Source organism: Pongo abelii, chromosome 19, assembly GCF_028885655.2.
Source record: "Pongo abelii isolate AG06213 chromosome 19, NHGRI_mPonAbe1-v2.0_pri, whole genome shotgun sequence".
NCBI lineage: Eukaryota > Metazoa > Chordata > Mammalia > Primates > Hominidae > Pongo > Pongo abelii.
Genome location: NC_072004.2, coordinates 367,404 through 381,082, shown reverse-complemented (window position 1 = coordinate 381,082; position 13,679 = coordinate 367,404). Strand labels below are relative to the sequence as shown.

General features: G+C 47.0%; 1 protein-coding gene across 1 annotated transcript in view; it reads left to right on the top strand.

Moving 5' to 3' along the window:
- VPS53 (VPS53 subunit of GARP complex) overlaps positions 1 to 13,679 on the top strand; it is a gene marked incomplete at its 5' end in the record, with an annotated part of 163,273 nt that overhangs the window by 122,056 nt on the left and 27,538 nt on the right. Inside the window, 2 exon segments of the mRNA NM_001133283.1 lie at positions 9,824 to 10,066; positions 11,837 to 11,984. Of these exon segments, the coding sequence (NP_001126755.1) occupies positions 9,824 to 10,066; positions 11,837 to 11,984 (391 nt within the window).

The window sequence follows — 13,679 nt, the reverse complement described above, 5'->3', positions numbered from 1 at the left end:
AACACATTAGGTTCTGAGGGATGTTCTCTGGGACCGCATTAGGTCCTGAGGGATGTTCTCTGGGACCGCATTAGGTCCTGAGGGAGGTTCTCTGGTAATTGACTGAGGTTCTGAGGGAGGTTCTCTGAAAGGAATTGGGTTCTGAGGGAAGTTGTCTGAGAATGCATTAGGTTCTGAGGGAGCTTCTCTGGGAAGGAATTAGGTTCTGAGGGAGCTTCTCTGGGAAGGAATTAGGTCCTGAGGGAGGATCTCTGGGAATACGTTGAGGTCCTGAGGGAAGTTGTCTGGGAATGCAGTGAGATTGTGAGGGAGGTTCTCTGGAAACGCACTGAGATTCTGAGGGAGGTTCTCTGGGAACGCATTAGGTTCTGAGGGATGTTCTCTGGGACCGCATTAGGTCCTGAGGGAGGTTTTCTGGTAATGCACTGAGATTCTGTTGGGGGTTCTCTGGGAATGCATTAGGTTCTGAGGGATATTCTCTGGGATCACATTAGGTCCCAGAGAATATCCTCTGATATTAGGTCCCAGAGAATATTCTCTGGGATCACATTAGAACCTGAGGGAGGTTCTCTGGTAATTGACTGAGGTTCTGAGGGAGGTTCTCTGGGAAGGAATTAGGTTCTGAGGGAAGTTGTCTGGGAATGCATTACGTTCTGAGGGAGCTTCTCTGGAAACGCACTGAGGTTCTGAGGGAGGTTCTCTGGGAATGCATTAGGTTCTGAGAGAATTTCTCTGCTAACACATTAAATTCTGAGGGAGGATCTCTGGGAACGCATTAGGTTCTGAGGGATGTTCTCTAGGAATGCATTAGGTTCTGAGGGAGGTTCTTTGGGAATGCATTAGGTTCTGAGGGAGGATCTCTGGGAATGAATTACCTGCTTAGGAAGGTTCTCTGGTAATGCACTGAGGTTCTGAGGGAGGTTGCCTGGGAACGCATTAGGTTCTGAGGGAGGTTCTCTGGGAGCGCATTAGGTGCCGGGAGAGGTTCTCTGGGAATGCATTAGGTTCTGAGGTATGTTTTCTGGGAATGCATTGAGGTTCTGAGGGAAGTTCTTTGGGAATGCATTGAGGTTCTCAGGGAAGTTATCTGGGAACGCATTAGGTTATGAGGGAGATTGTCTGGGAACACATTAGGTTCTGAGAGAGGTTCTCTGGGAACCGTTTAAGTTTGAGGGAGGTTCTCTGCGAATGCATTAGGTTCTGAGTGAAGTTCTCTGGGAACACATTTAGGTCCTAAGGGAATTTCTCTGGGAACGCATTAGGGTCTCAGGGAGGTTCGCTGTGAATGCATTAGGTTCTGAGGGAAGTTCTCTGGGAACGCATTAGGTTCTGAGAGAAGTTTTCTGGGAACGCATTAGGTCCTGAGGGAAGTTTTCTGGGACCACATTAGGTACTGAGGGAAGGTCTCTGGGATGCATTAGGTCCTGAGGGAGGTTCTCTGGGAAAGCATTAGATTCTGGGGGAGGTTCTCTGGGAACGCATTGAGGTTCTGAAGGAGGTTCTCTGGGAACGCATTGAGGTTCTGAGGGAGGTCCTCTGGGAACGCATTGAGGTTCTGGGGTGGTTTTTCGGAACGCATTTGTTCCTGAGTGAAGTTCTCTGAGAACGCATTAGGTTCTGAGGGAGGTTTTCTGGGAACGCATTAGGTTCTGAGGGAGGTTCTCTGCGAATGCATTAGGTTCTGAGTGAAGTTCTCTGGGAACACATTAGATCCTGAGGGAATTTCTCTGGGAATGCATTAGGTTCTGAGGGAGGTTCTCTGGGAATGCATTAGATTCTGAGGAAGGTTCTCTGGGAATGCATTAGGTTCTGAGGGAGGTTCTCTGGGAATGCATTAGGTTCTGAGGGAGGTTCTCTGGGAACGCATTAGGTTCTGAGGAAGGTTCTCTGGGAACGCATTAGGTTCTGAGGGAGGTTCTCTGGGAACGCATTAGGTTCTGAGGGATGTTCTCTGGGAACGCATTGAGGTTCTGAGGGAAGTTCTCTGGGAACGCGTTAGGTTCTGAGGGAGGTTCTCTGGGAACGCGTTGGGTTCTGAGGGAGGTTCTCTGGGAACGCATTAGGTTCTGAGGGAGGTTCTCTGGGAACGCATTGAGGTTCTGAGGGAGGTTCTCTGGGAACGTATTAGGTTTTTAGGGAGGCTCTCTGGGGTTGCATTTACGCATTTAGGTCTGATTGCACTCCACCCCTCCTCTTGTTTTTAATGCTTCTATCATGGGTGAGCACATTCTTAGTTTCAAACATGTTTCTTAAACTGTAACATTAAGAGAATGTTTCAATTAGAAACTCCACATGGAACTGTATTATTCACTCACGTGATTTTATGGACTGCTTCTATGCTTTTCATGCCCGATTACAAAGTACTTCATATTAAAATCTCAGAAAATGAACTTGCCCAGTAGCTTCTCCATCATCAAACGGAAGTCTTCCCATCAGCCCCCCACCAAAAAGTTGCCTTGCCGTCATTTGCCTTGCAAAGACCCAGTGGTGCCCTTGCTCTCCTCCCAGTGGGCACATGTCCAGCAGGCACACAGAGGTACAGTGGGGACTTCCGCCTCTTTGTCCTTCAGAGCACCCTGTCTTCTACATTCACAAGTTGCCTCCAGGAAGTTACTAAGACACCCCTGAGGGGCAGGAAAAAGGATTGGTTATTTGCCTATTAGAGTCACAGGTCTTTGAGCAACCCCCCTGGATGACTCTTTTCAGCCAAAGCCCCATCTTCTCTTAACCCAAATTTTTCGTTTTAAAAGGCTTAAAAGTTACTGGGTCCAGGGTTTATTTTTTTTTATTTATTTTTGAGACGGGGTCTCAGTGTCAGCTAAGATGGAGTACAGAGGCGTGATCAGGACTCACTGTATCCTCAACCTCCTGGGTTTCAGCAGTCTTTCCTCCTCAGCCTCTCAAGTAGCTGAGATTACAGGCACACAGCACCACACTTGGCTAATTTTGTATTTTTTGTAGAGACGCAGTTTTGCCATGTTGCCCAGGCTGGTCTCAAACTCCTGGGCTTAAGAGGTCTGCCCACCTCCACCTCCCAAAGTGCCGGGATTACAGGCATGAGCCACCGCACCCAGCCAAGGCCCAGGGTTTAAAGCACATGTCTGAGGTAGCCACATCCTTTCCCAAAACCCACCTGGTCTAAAGGGTCATTTTTCTGAGTTATTGTAATTCTGGCATCCACTCTTTTCACGTGGCCTTGATTTGTACAAAGTATACTCATTGTTCGTGATACTTTGGGGAAGGAGCCAGGCCTCCCTTCCTTGGGGACTCTCCATTTTCCTATGAAAAATGAAGTGCTGGCCACTTACCCTGCTGTCTGGCCTCACCAGGAAGTTTCCGCAGCACTAAGGAAGGAGCAGATACTGCGCAGGCTGTGCTGCTTTTCCTCCAGAATAAACACTAAACACTATAACTCGAAGTAGAAAATAGAGTTCAAAGAACTCCATTTCCTTATCTGTCAAGAGAGATAATCAGACAAAATAATGCCCAACGCACTCGTTATTAACCATTTTAAAGTCATAGATCCTTTTTAAGAATCCAATGGAAAGCATAGACGCTCTTGTCAAAAAAATCTGTATCATGCACACACTATTTTGAGTGTAATTTCAAGGAGTTCTAGGAACTGCTTCTTCCCTTCAGTCAAAGAATCCTGAGGCTGGAGAAGGAACTCAGGCGGGGACTGGTTTTGTGCACATTACTACTTTTGCTGTAGCTCTGACTCAGAAAGTATAAGACCATTCATAACTTCCCAGATGACAGAGACACAGCACAGTGTGGTGGAAAGAGCGTGGGCCTGATCCCAGACAGACCTGGATGTGAGGCTTGGCGCTTGCTCGGCTGGGGCCTTGAGCGTGCTCCTAGCCCCTCTACGCTGTGAGGATCATAAGGCCGACCTGGTGGGCTTCGTGGCGAGGAGGAGAAGAGGCGGCATTTTCACCTTCAGCACACAGTAAACGGTGCTCAGGAACTGTGCCTGCCCTGCCATCCCTCTCATCTTTTTCAGGACTCCTATGTGGGTGGGTGGCCTTGTCAGTGTGGCCAGATTTCTCCTGAGCCTGGCATGGGGTCCACCCTCTCATCTCCCCAGCCTCCCACCTGCCCAGGGAAAGTTCCGGCAGCACCTGCTCCAGCCAAAAGCCAAGTAGCAGTAGGAGGACTGCAGAGCCAGTACTCAGGGAGGAGGCAGGAAGTGAGGATGGCCACTAGCAGGTTGGGCTAAGCCGTCCTTACATCCTTTAAATGGCTTTCTCAATTTTTATTTATGTTCAAAGAGGAGGTTAGTCTGTCTTCTACCCTTAGGATGTAGTGATTTCCTCTGGCTGACTCTTGCAAAAGAGATTTCTACATAGGCACTTTCTTCACCCCATGCTGCGGCGTTCTCCATCAGGGAAGTTACTGGTGACTCCATATCTGCCCATTCTCCTGAGTTCCCTCTAATAACTTTTGTTAGAATAGAACCCGTGCTTTTCTAGAGCCCAGCATCTGTCTGTAAACTAATTACCATTGTTGTTTATTTTGAATTAATTTCAAGCTTACAGAAGAATTACAAGAATTATACATAGAGCCCTTGTATAGCCTTCATCCAGATTCCTCATTAATCGTTATCTCCCCCACACACATAATGCACAGACACCGCATTATGGCTACTGCCTTTCTTTCCCGGTGCCTCACTGCTTGACATTCCAGTTAGAATATTGTTTCTGTGAATGCTGACTGCAGGCCCGCCAGAGAAACAGCCTTGGCCATCCATGGATAAACCCAGTCTGCAAGGGCGTATTTCTTCTCCTCACTTTAGTTTTTCCCTCTACTGATACCACTCTGCAACAGTCTTCATTCCTAGGGCATGTAATTTATCAGTGGAACTCCCAGCAGTATTTGGGGAAGGAGGTATTTCCTTCCTTCTCCCTTCCCCTCCCCTCCCCTCCCCTTCGACAATGTCTTGCTCTGTTGTCCAGGCTGGAGTTCCTTCCGACGGTGTCTTGCTGTGTTGTCCAGGCTGGAGTTCCTTCCGACAGTGTCTTGCTGTGTTGTCCAGGCTGGAGTTCCTTCCGACAGTGTCTTGCTCTGTTGTCCAGGCTGGAGTTCCTTCCGACAGTGTCTTGCTGTGTTGTCCAGGCTGGAGTTCCTTCCGACAGTGTCTTGCTCTGTTGTCCAGGCTGGAGTGCAGTGATGGCATTATAGCTCACTGTAACCTCAAACTCCTGGGCTCAAATGATCCTCCTCCCTCAGCCTCCCAAGTAGCTGGAACTACAAGCACACACCACCATGCCTAACTAATTTGTTTATTTTTTTTAGAGATAGGGATCTCACTTTGTTGCCCACAGTATTCTCAAACTCCTGGCCTCCTCCTAGCCATGCATGGTGATGGACGCCTGTAGTCCCAGCTACTTGGGAGGCTGAGGCAGGAGAATTGCTTGAGCCTGGGGGGTTGAGGCTGCAGTGAGCCATGATCATGCCACTGCACTGTCCTGGGTGACAAAGCAATACTCGGTCTCAAAAAAAAAAAAAAAAAAGAAAAAAAAAGAAATGTGATCAGATTGGATCATGTATTCAAAACTAATGAGCTTTACGCATTCCCATTGGGGTAACTTATATTCTTCTGTTCTGTGAAATGCTGGCTACTGATTTTCTAATGTCTCATGTGGCATCAAAGCATGCTGATGCAGAGTGAAAGATGGAAGGGAGGGGAAGGTTTCCCCAACTGGTTTATTTCTCAGCCACTCGAAAGAACAATGTCAGAAGTAACCGAGTAGACATCCTGTAGACATTCTACAAAGTATAGATCTTTAGAGTTTTTTGAAGTGAACATTTTCTTCATGCTGTATGATGATAATTAATTTATAATCTTACTCATTGGGTTGAGTCTGAAATAGGAAGCAAGTAAGTAAGTATCCATCTTCTAGGGGAACAGGTGAGTGTTGAAAGTAGAAGCACATCAGAGTCGGCCGGCGCAGTGGCCCACGCCTGGAAGCACATCAGAGTCGGCTGGGCGCGGTGGTTCAGGCCTGGAAGCACATCAGAGTTGGCCGGGTGCGGTGGCTCACGCCTGGAAGCACATCAGAGTCGGCTGGGTGCAGTGGCTCATGCCTGTAATCCCAGCACTTTGGGAGGCTGAGGTGGGCAATCACTAAGTCAGGAGTTCAAGACCAGCCTGGCCAAGATAGTGAAACCCCATCTCTACTAAAAAAAAATGCAAAAATTAGGCAGTTGTGGTGGCGTGTGCCTGTAGTCCCAGCTACTCAGGAAGCTGAGGCAGTAGAATCACTTGAACCTGGGAGGCGGAGGTTGCAGTGAGCTGAGATCACACCACTGCACTCCAGCCTGGACAACAGAGTGAGACTCCGTCTCCAAAAAAACCAAAAAACCAAAAAACAAAAACAAAAAAAACACCCATGTCAGAGCTCTGGTCCCTGATTTGGTTGGCACTATCAATTTAGAGATTAGAATCTCATAAGAAGACCCCAGGGGAATCTTTTGCCTTCTGTTCCATGTTCTCCTCCACTGCACTGGCCTCCATCCTGTTTCCACCTTCCCACCTTCCATTCCCATCCTCTAGGAACAAAGTGTGGAGGTTGATCAGCTAAGTATGTATTGAGCACTAGCGTGAAGCTTCGCTCCACTCATTAGCACGACCAGCGGGCCGGGGGCAGCAGAACCAGCATAAACGTCATCCCTCCTCTCAGGGAGCTTGTGTTAACAGGCACGAAACAGATGATTCTACCTCCTTTGCCTTTTGTACCAACTTCAGTTTATAGAGGTGACTGGCTGGAGTGCTGTCTCAAGAAGGATTCTGGAATCACAAGAGAGAACAGTGAAAAAAGGGGCTCCTTGCTGATTAGCATTGCCTGCCGTGGCCCAGGATGGGAGAAGATAGGTTATTTCTTGAATATACGGCATCCTCACACTGTCTAGTAAAGTGTTAAATAAAGTGTTGGTGGGTGGCAGATGATAGAAGTTGCAGCTGGTGCGGGTGAGACCTGGATGAGCTTGAAAGGGGAGTGGACAGGTGACGGGAGAGCGTTTTGGCCAGGACTTCACATAGGCACAGGCCCAGTGACCGGGAGTAGGCCAGCAGGGGAGCCGTTGTGAGGAACCTCTGGCTGGAGTGTTGGGTCAGCTGTGGAGGAGAGGTGGGAGATTCAATGGAAAAGTGAGGCAAGAGAGGTTATGAGGAACAAGGGTGGTGGCCGTGAAGCTTTCCAAGGTCGACTAACGAGATCCTTCCCTGCTTTCTCACTATCACCACAGACAGAGACCTAGCCTAGGCCAGAAGCTCTTTGAGGGCAGAGTGGTTGTATCTGGATATAATAGACTTTCTTTTTCTTTTTCTTTTTTTTTTTTTTTTTTTGAGACGGGATTTCACTCTTGTTGCCCAGGCTGTAGTGCAATGGCGCAATCTCGGCCCACTGCAACCTCCGCCTCCCAGGTTCAAGTGATTCTCCTACCTCAGCCTCCCGAGTAGCTGGGATTACAGGCACCCGCCACCACGCCCGGCTAATTTTTTGTATTTTTAATGAAGACGGGGTTTCTCTATGTTAGTCAGGCTGGTCTCGAACTCCCGACTGCAGGTGATCCACCCGCCCCGGCTTCCCAAAGTGCTGGGATTACAGGTGTGAGCCACCACACTGGGCCTATAATAGACTTTCAATAACAAAAGCCTTTGAGTAAAATGTCAGTTTTCTCCTATTCCTGCTAATTGATGATATGTGTGGTTCTTGTCTTTTTCTTCCTTACCATTATATAAATACATTTTTAAAACATAGCTGGATTCCTATAGCCTTAAACAGGAGTGGTGGGAACACTTCCCATTCTTCACACAGCACAACTGTGCAGACAGCAGTTACTGCAGCTCTGCTGGATCCTCACAGGTGATGACGCAATTCAACGGAACAATTACAGGGATGTTTGAATGGGAAATGGGAGAAAAAGTGCAACTCTCATCTCCACTGTGGCCTGAGGCAAGTCTGGAGCTGCTCATACCCTGTTGCGGTTTTTGTTTTTTTGTTTCCGGATATCAAGTCTTGCTCTGTCGCCCAGGCTGGAATGCAGTGGTGTGAGCTCGGCTCACAGCAACCTCCACCTCCTGAGTTCAAGTGATTCTCTGCCTCAGGTCTCAGCCTTCCAAGTAGCTGGGATTACAGGCATGCGCCACTACACCCAGCTTTTTTTTTTTTTTTTTGAGACAGAGTCTCGCTCTGTTGCCCAGGCTGGAGGGCAGTGGTGCAGTCTGGGCTCACTGCAAGCTCCGCCTCCAGGGTTCACGCCATTCTCCTGCCTCAGCCTCCCAAGTAGCTGGGACTATGGGTGCCCGCCCTCATGCCTGGCTGATTTTTTTTTTGTATTTTTAGTAGAGACGGGGTTTCACCGTGTTAGTCAGGATGGTCTCGATCGCCTGACCTTGTGATCCGCCTGCTTTGGCCTCCCAAAGTGCTGGGATTACAGGCATGAGCCACTGCGCCTGGCCCACACCAGGCTAATTTTTGTATTTTTAGTAGAGACAGGGTTTTGCCATGTTGGCCAGGCTGGTCTCGAACTCCTGGCCTCAAGTCATCCGCCCGCCTCAGCCTCCCACAGTGCTGGGATTACAGGCGTGAGCCACCACACTCTGCCCATACCCTCTGTTTTCCTAAGATTTTTTTTACACCTTTGATTCTGGAAGTTCTAAGAAAAAACTACATTGGAGGAGAAAGAAACCATTATAACACATTTCACAGTTTCTCTTTGTTTAGGCATCTATCTCTTGGGCACATTTAGGTTCGTGATGTCTAAATATGTGCTGACATCATAACCTTTTTGTTTTTAGGAAGTAGAGTGCTTAAAGGCTTGAAGCTTAGAGCCAGGCTGCTTAGTTTTTAATCCTGGCTCTCCTGTTTTCTTGCTGTATTACTCTGGACAAGGTACTCAGCTTTTCTGTACTTAACTCTTTGAAAATGAGGATAGTAATAATACATACTATGTAAGTTTATTGTAAAAAGTAAAGGAGCTGGGCATGGTGGCTCACACCTGTAATCCCAGCACTTTGGGAGGCCAAGGTGGGTGGATCACTTGAGCTCAGGATGTCGGGACCAGCCTGGGCAACATGGTGAAACCCTGTCTCTACTGAAAATAAAGGTTAGCTGGGCATGGTGGCGTGCGCCTGTAGTCCCAACATGGGAGGCTGAGGCAGGAGAATTGCTTGAACCCTGAAGGTGGAGGTTGCAGTGGGCCAAGATTGTGCCGCTGCACTCCACTCTGGGCCAACAGAGCAAGACTCTTGTCTCAAAAAAAAAAAAAAAAAAAAAAAAAGGAAATGAAGTTCAATGAGATGCGTATAAAGCATGGACATAATACCTGGTACATCATAAGTGTTCAGAAAACGACCACTATCATTATTTAGGGTTTTCCTTTGTGGAGGGGTAAACGGTACTAATATGATAGAAAGATCAGTTTCTTTCTATTGGAGTCTAGGCTCACCTCTGCCACAAACTTTGTGATAAACTTTCTAGGACTTAATTTTCTCATTCATCTTTTAGCAGGACCAGTAATACCCTATCTTGCTTACAGGGGTTTGGAGTCCAATATGATAATGAAATGCCTTGAAAAGTATAAAGCACAAATGTCAATCGATTTAGAGGTTAGAATCTCATAGGTCAGATTTTATTACTGCTGTTGTAGGAGTGGTGGTGGTAGTGAATGATGATATTGATTAAAATCGATCCGATTTTAAGTTTTAAATGCAGTAGGAATGATTACTTGTGGCAGTAGTTTATGTACATTGCAAACGAGCACACTTGCTTTACTTTTTTTGAAGTAAAATAACATTTTTGGTTTTTTTCCCTCCTAGGAACCTCGGAGAGCTGATAGATCGATTTGTGGCTGATTTCAAAGCCCAGGGGCCACCTAAGCCCAACACTGATGAAGGGGGTGCTGTGCTCCCCAGCTGTGCCGACCTCTTTGTCTACTACAAGAAGTGCATGGTACAATGCTCTCAGCTCAGTACTGGGGAGCCCATGATCGCCCTGACCACCATTTTCCAGAAGTACCTCCGAGAATATGCCTGGAAAATCCTCTCTGGCAACCTGCCCAAGTGAGTCCTGTTCTTCATAGTCTGAGTGGTGGCAAATAGACCTAAATATGGGAGTCTTAAGGAAATCCACTCTGAAGTTGTTTACTGAACCACCAAGAGTATCAAGGAAGAAAGCACGCTTCCTGAGTTCCCGAGGGCCTGAAGCTGTTTCCTCTCTGACATTCCGCAGCTGATCAAGACCATCAGAGGAAATGTCTACACTGGCTGCCCACGTGGGCACATCTTACCACGGTGCACTCGAGAACCAATCCCATTGTATTATACCTATTTAATTTTCATGGATTCAACGATAGATACTTGGCACACACAGAAAAAGTGAGGTTGTGGTGGAAATAACTGATAAATAGCTTAAGCAGTTTCACCCAAGCCTCTTTCGGTGAGATGATGCCCCGGAGTGATGGGTGGGAGGAATGAATCTGCTTTTTCCTCATTCCCAGTAGGTTCCAAGTCCCTCTTGTGGTGCACACTTCCTGCCATGCTGGACAGAGCCTAATGTTTCAGATGCGGTAGGATTAGGGGGCAGCTACTGCATAGCTCCTAATTATGGGGACTATCGTGTTATCCTGAGGCATTAGAACTGGACATAGCCTAATGTTTCAAGATGCGGTAGGATTGGGGGCAGCCGAGGCAGGAGGATCACTTGAGGTCAGGAGTTTGAGACCAGCCTGGCTAATATGGTGAAACCCCATCTCTACTAAAAATACAAAAATCAGCAGGGTGTGGTGGTGCATGCCTGTAGTCCCAGCTGCTCGGGAGGCTGAGGCAGGAGAATCACTTGAACCTGGGAGGCAGAGGTTGCGCTGAGCCGAGATTGTGCCACTGCACTCCAGCCTGGGCGTTGCAGGGAGACTCCACCTAAAAAAAAAAAAAAAAAAAAATTATGTATAATCTCACTACCCAAAGAGAACGTAACTTTTTGGTATATATTTTTCCGTTCTTGATAGATACATAATGTGTGTGATCTGCATGCTATTGTTTGTTTGTGTCACGGAATTGGGGCTATACTGCTTATAGCTTTATTCCCTGCAGCTACCGTTTAACTTCATCCTGGGAGCATTTTCCCACGTATATTAGTCAGCGTCTCAACAGGAAAAAAATGGCATACTCAGCTGGGATTATGTCAGTAAAGAGACGGTCCACAGAAGTGGGGGCAAGGTGAAAGGAACCAACAGAGGATTCCGAAGCATCCAGATATGAGTGGGTAGTGGTTACTACCATAGAACTCACTCAGTAGCTGGGGCTGCCCCAAAAACCTGTAGTCACAGGAGGATGTGTGATGGGTTTTGGCCTCTTGAGACACTTAGGGCCTTGGGCAGGAAGCATGTCTTCACATTCGCTTATGTACTCCTCCACAAGCACACATAAGTCCCAGTGCAGACTTTCTTAACTGAAAGAAACAGGGTAAGTAACCACCTTTCGTGCTTCACATGGTCCTAAATGAGCTCTGCACATCAGGAGATTCCAAGCTAAAGAGAGGACAGCTCAGCAGCCTTCCCTTTGGATATTAGACCATCCTAGTTAATGTGACTCATGACTGGCTGATGATTCAGATTAACTAAAATAGGGATCATCTCTTCCTATTTCTGATGGTGAGAGGACCTAAACAGATAATAGTCAAGGTCAGTAGGAAAAGGACTCATTGTATGTGGATTGATTTGGGCCATGTCCAGCCTTTACTTCCCCCTTTTCTTTGTCTTAAAATATGTAGTTTCCAGTTCAGGAAGCAAATTAGAAATTCCACGCTGACTTGTTCCTGTTCCTTTTCCTCAGAACTACAACCAGCAGTGGAGGGCTGACCATCAGCAGCCTCCTCAAGGAAAAGGAGGGCTCAGAAGTAGCCAAGTTCACTCTGGAGGAGCTCTGCCTCATCTGTAGTATCCTGAGCACGGCAGAGTACTGTCTGGCCACCACCCAGCAGGTGAGCCATCCTGGCTGCCCACTCACCACCTCCTTTTCCTGAACCCTCTGGGCTGCGTCGCTCGGCGAGTAAGAATATACGTCCTAACGTGGCCACAGACAACCTTGGGTCAGACCAGTTGGCCTGCCACAGAGGAAAGCTCGCTGTCCAGCCATAAGGCTGCCTAGGCAGCTGTCTTACAGAAAGGCCTTGTTAAAAGAAGACTGGGCAAGAAAGTATGACTGGTCACCTCCCTGGAGTTGTGTAAGCTCCTCAAAGGGCACGACCTGTTAAAAGTAGGTCAGTAGCACTCCAACCCATACGAGAAAAGCAGTAACAAGCTTGTCTGTGCTAGGACTCAGCCTTTGGTGATGAAGAGTCACAGCCAGTTATTCCATGCTCAGAAGTGTTACTAAGTTAAGCAGAATCCTTTGGGCTTTTATGTGTCTTCTGAAATTTACATGGCATTTTCAATCTGCCTAAACAAATAGACATTGTTTGGGATGCTGACGTTCAGGAACTGGGGGACAGGAAAGGGTGATGCCTCTGCTGGAGGCCCCCACATGGCCATAGTTCAGCAACTGATGGAGCAGAAGGAAGACCCAGAATAACCTTTGATTCAGCCTTAAACATGGAATTAGAAATCCTTTTCACACTTGGTCTGGGATTCCCCTGAGGCCAAGAGAAAGAAAGTGATTTGGAAAGGTTCTGCTCTTCTACCCACTTTGTATTTATAATTTACAGATGCCTAGACCACAGGAGGACAGTCATAAATGATAGTTCAGACAGCACAGCTTGGAGCTCCTGTGTGCCAGGGCAACAATATAGCAGGTCAAATAGGAAGTGTGTCCACCAAGGCCCCTCGGTGGCAACGTAAGCCAGCCAGAGGCAGAGGCAGCAGCACACTCTGCCTGGGGACCTGGTCATGTTGAGTTGCGAAGGTCATGACCTTCCAGGGTTTGGCCGTGGAGCCACAGAGCAGTCCGTTTAGCCCCAGGCCACTCCCCAGGTAAGATGGCACTATCTGTAAGGACCTCCAAGGCAGGGGTTCCAGAGTTCTTTCATGAAGAAACACTGTTTAACTATTTTGGGTGTGCACAGAAAGAAATACAATACATGTAAATATGGTATTTTAAAGGTAAAATAACCATAGTATTTAAAAAAAAAAAAAAGATCGCTTTTAATCCCATCATCCTCAAATAATCATAGTAGCAATTTGGGGTATTTTTTCAATCGTTATTCATAGACATAGTTTTGTATGTTACAATCTTAATTCACTGTTATATCCTTTTATTGTTAGTGTCATACATAGCATTAGCATTTCTCCTGTCATTATAATGATAGTAATAATCATAACTATCATTACAGGGTCATTATTACTATCATTGTTTTTGACCACATAATATTTCTCTTTAAGGGACTATACCATAAATTATTTATTTATTTATTTATTTTGAGACAGAGTCTTGCTCTGTCTTCCAGGCTAGAGTGCAGTGGCCATGATCTTGGCTCATTGCAGCCTCCGCCTCCCAGGTTCAAGCAATTCTTCTGCCTCAGCCTCCTGAGTAGCTGGGATTATAGATGCCCGTCACCACCCCCGGCTAATTTTTTTTATTTTTATTTTTTTTATTTTTTTTAGTAGAGATGGGGTTTCACCATCTTGGCCAGGCTGATCTTCAACTCCTGACCTTGTGATCCACCTGCCTTGGCCTCCCA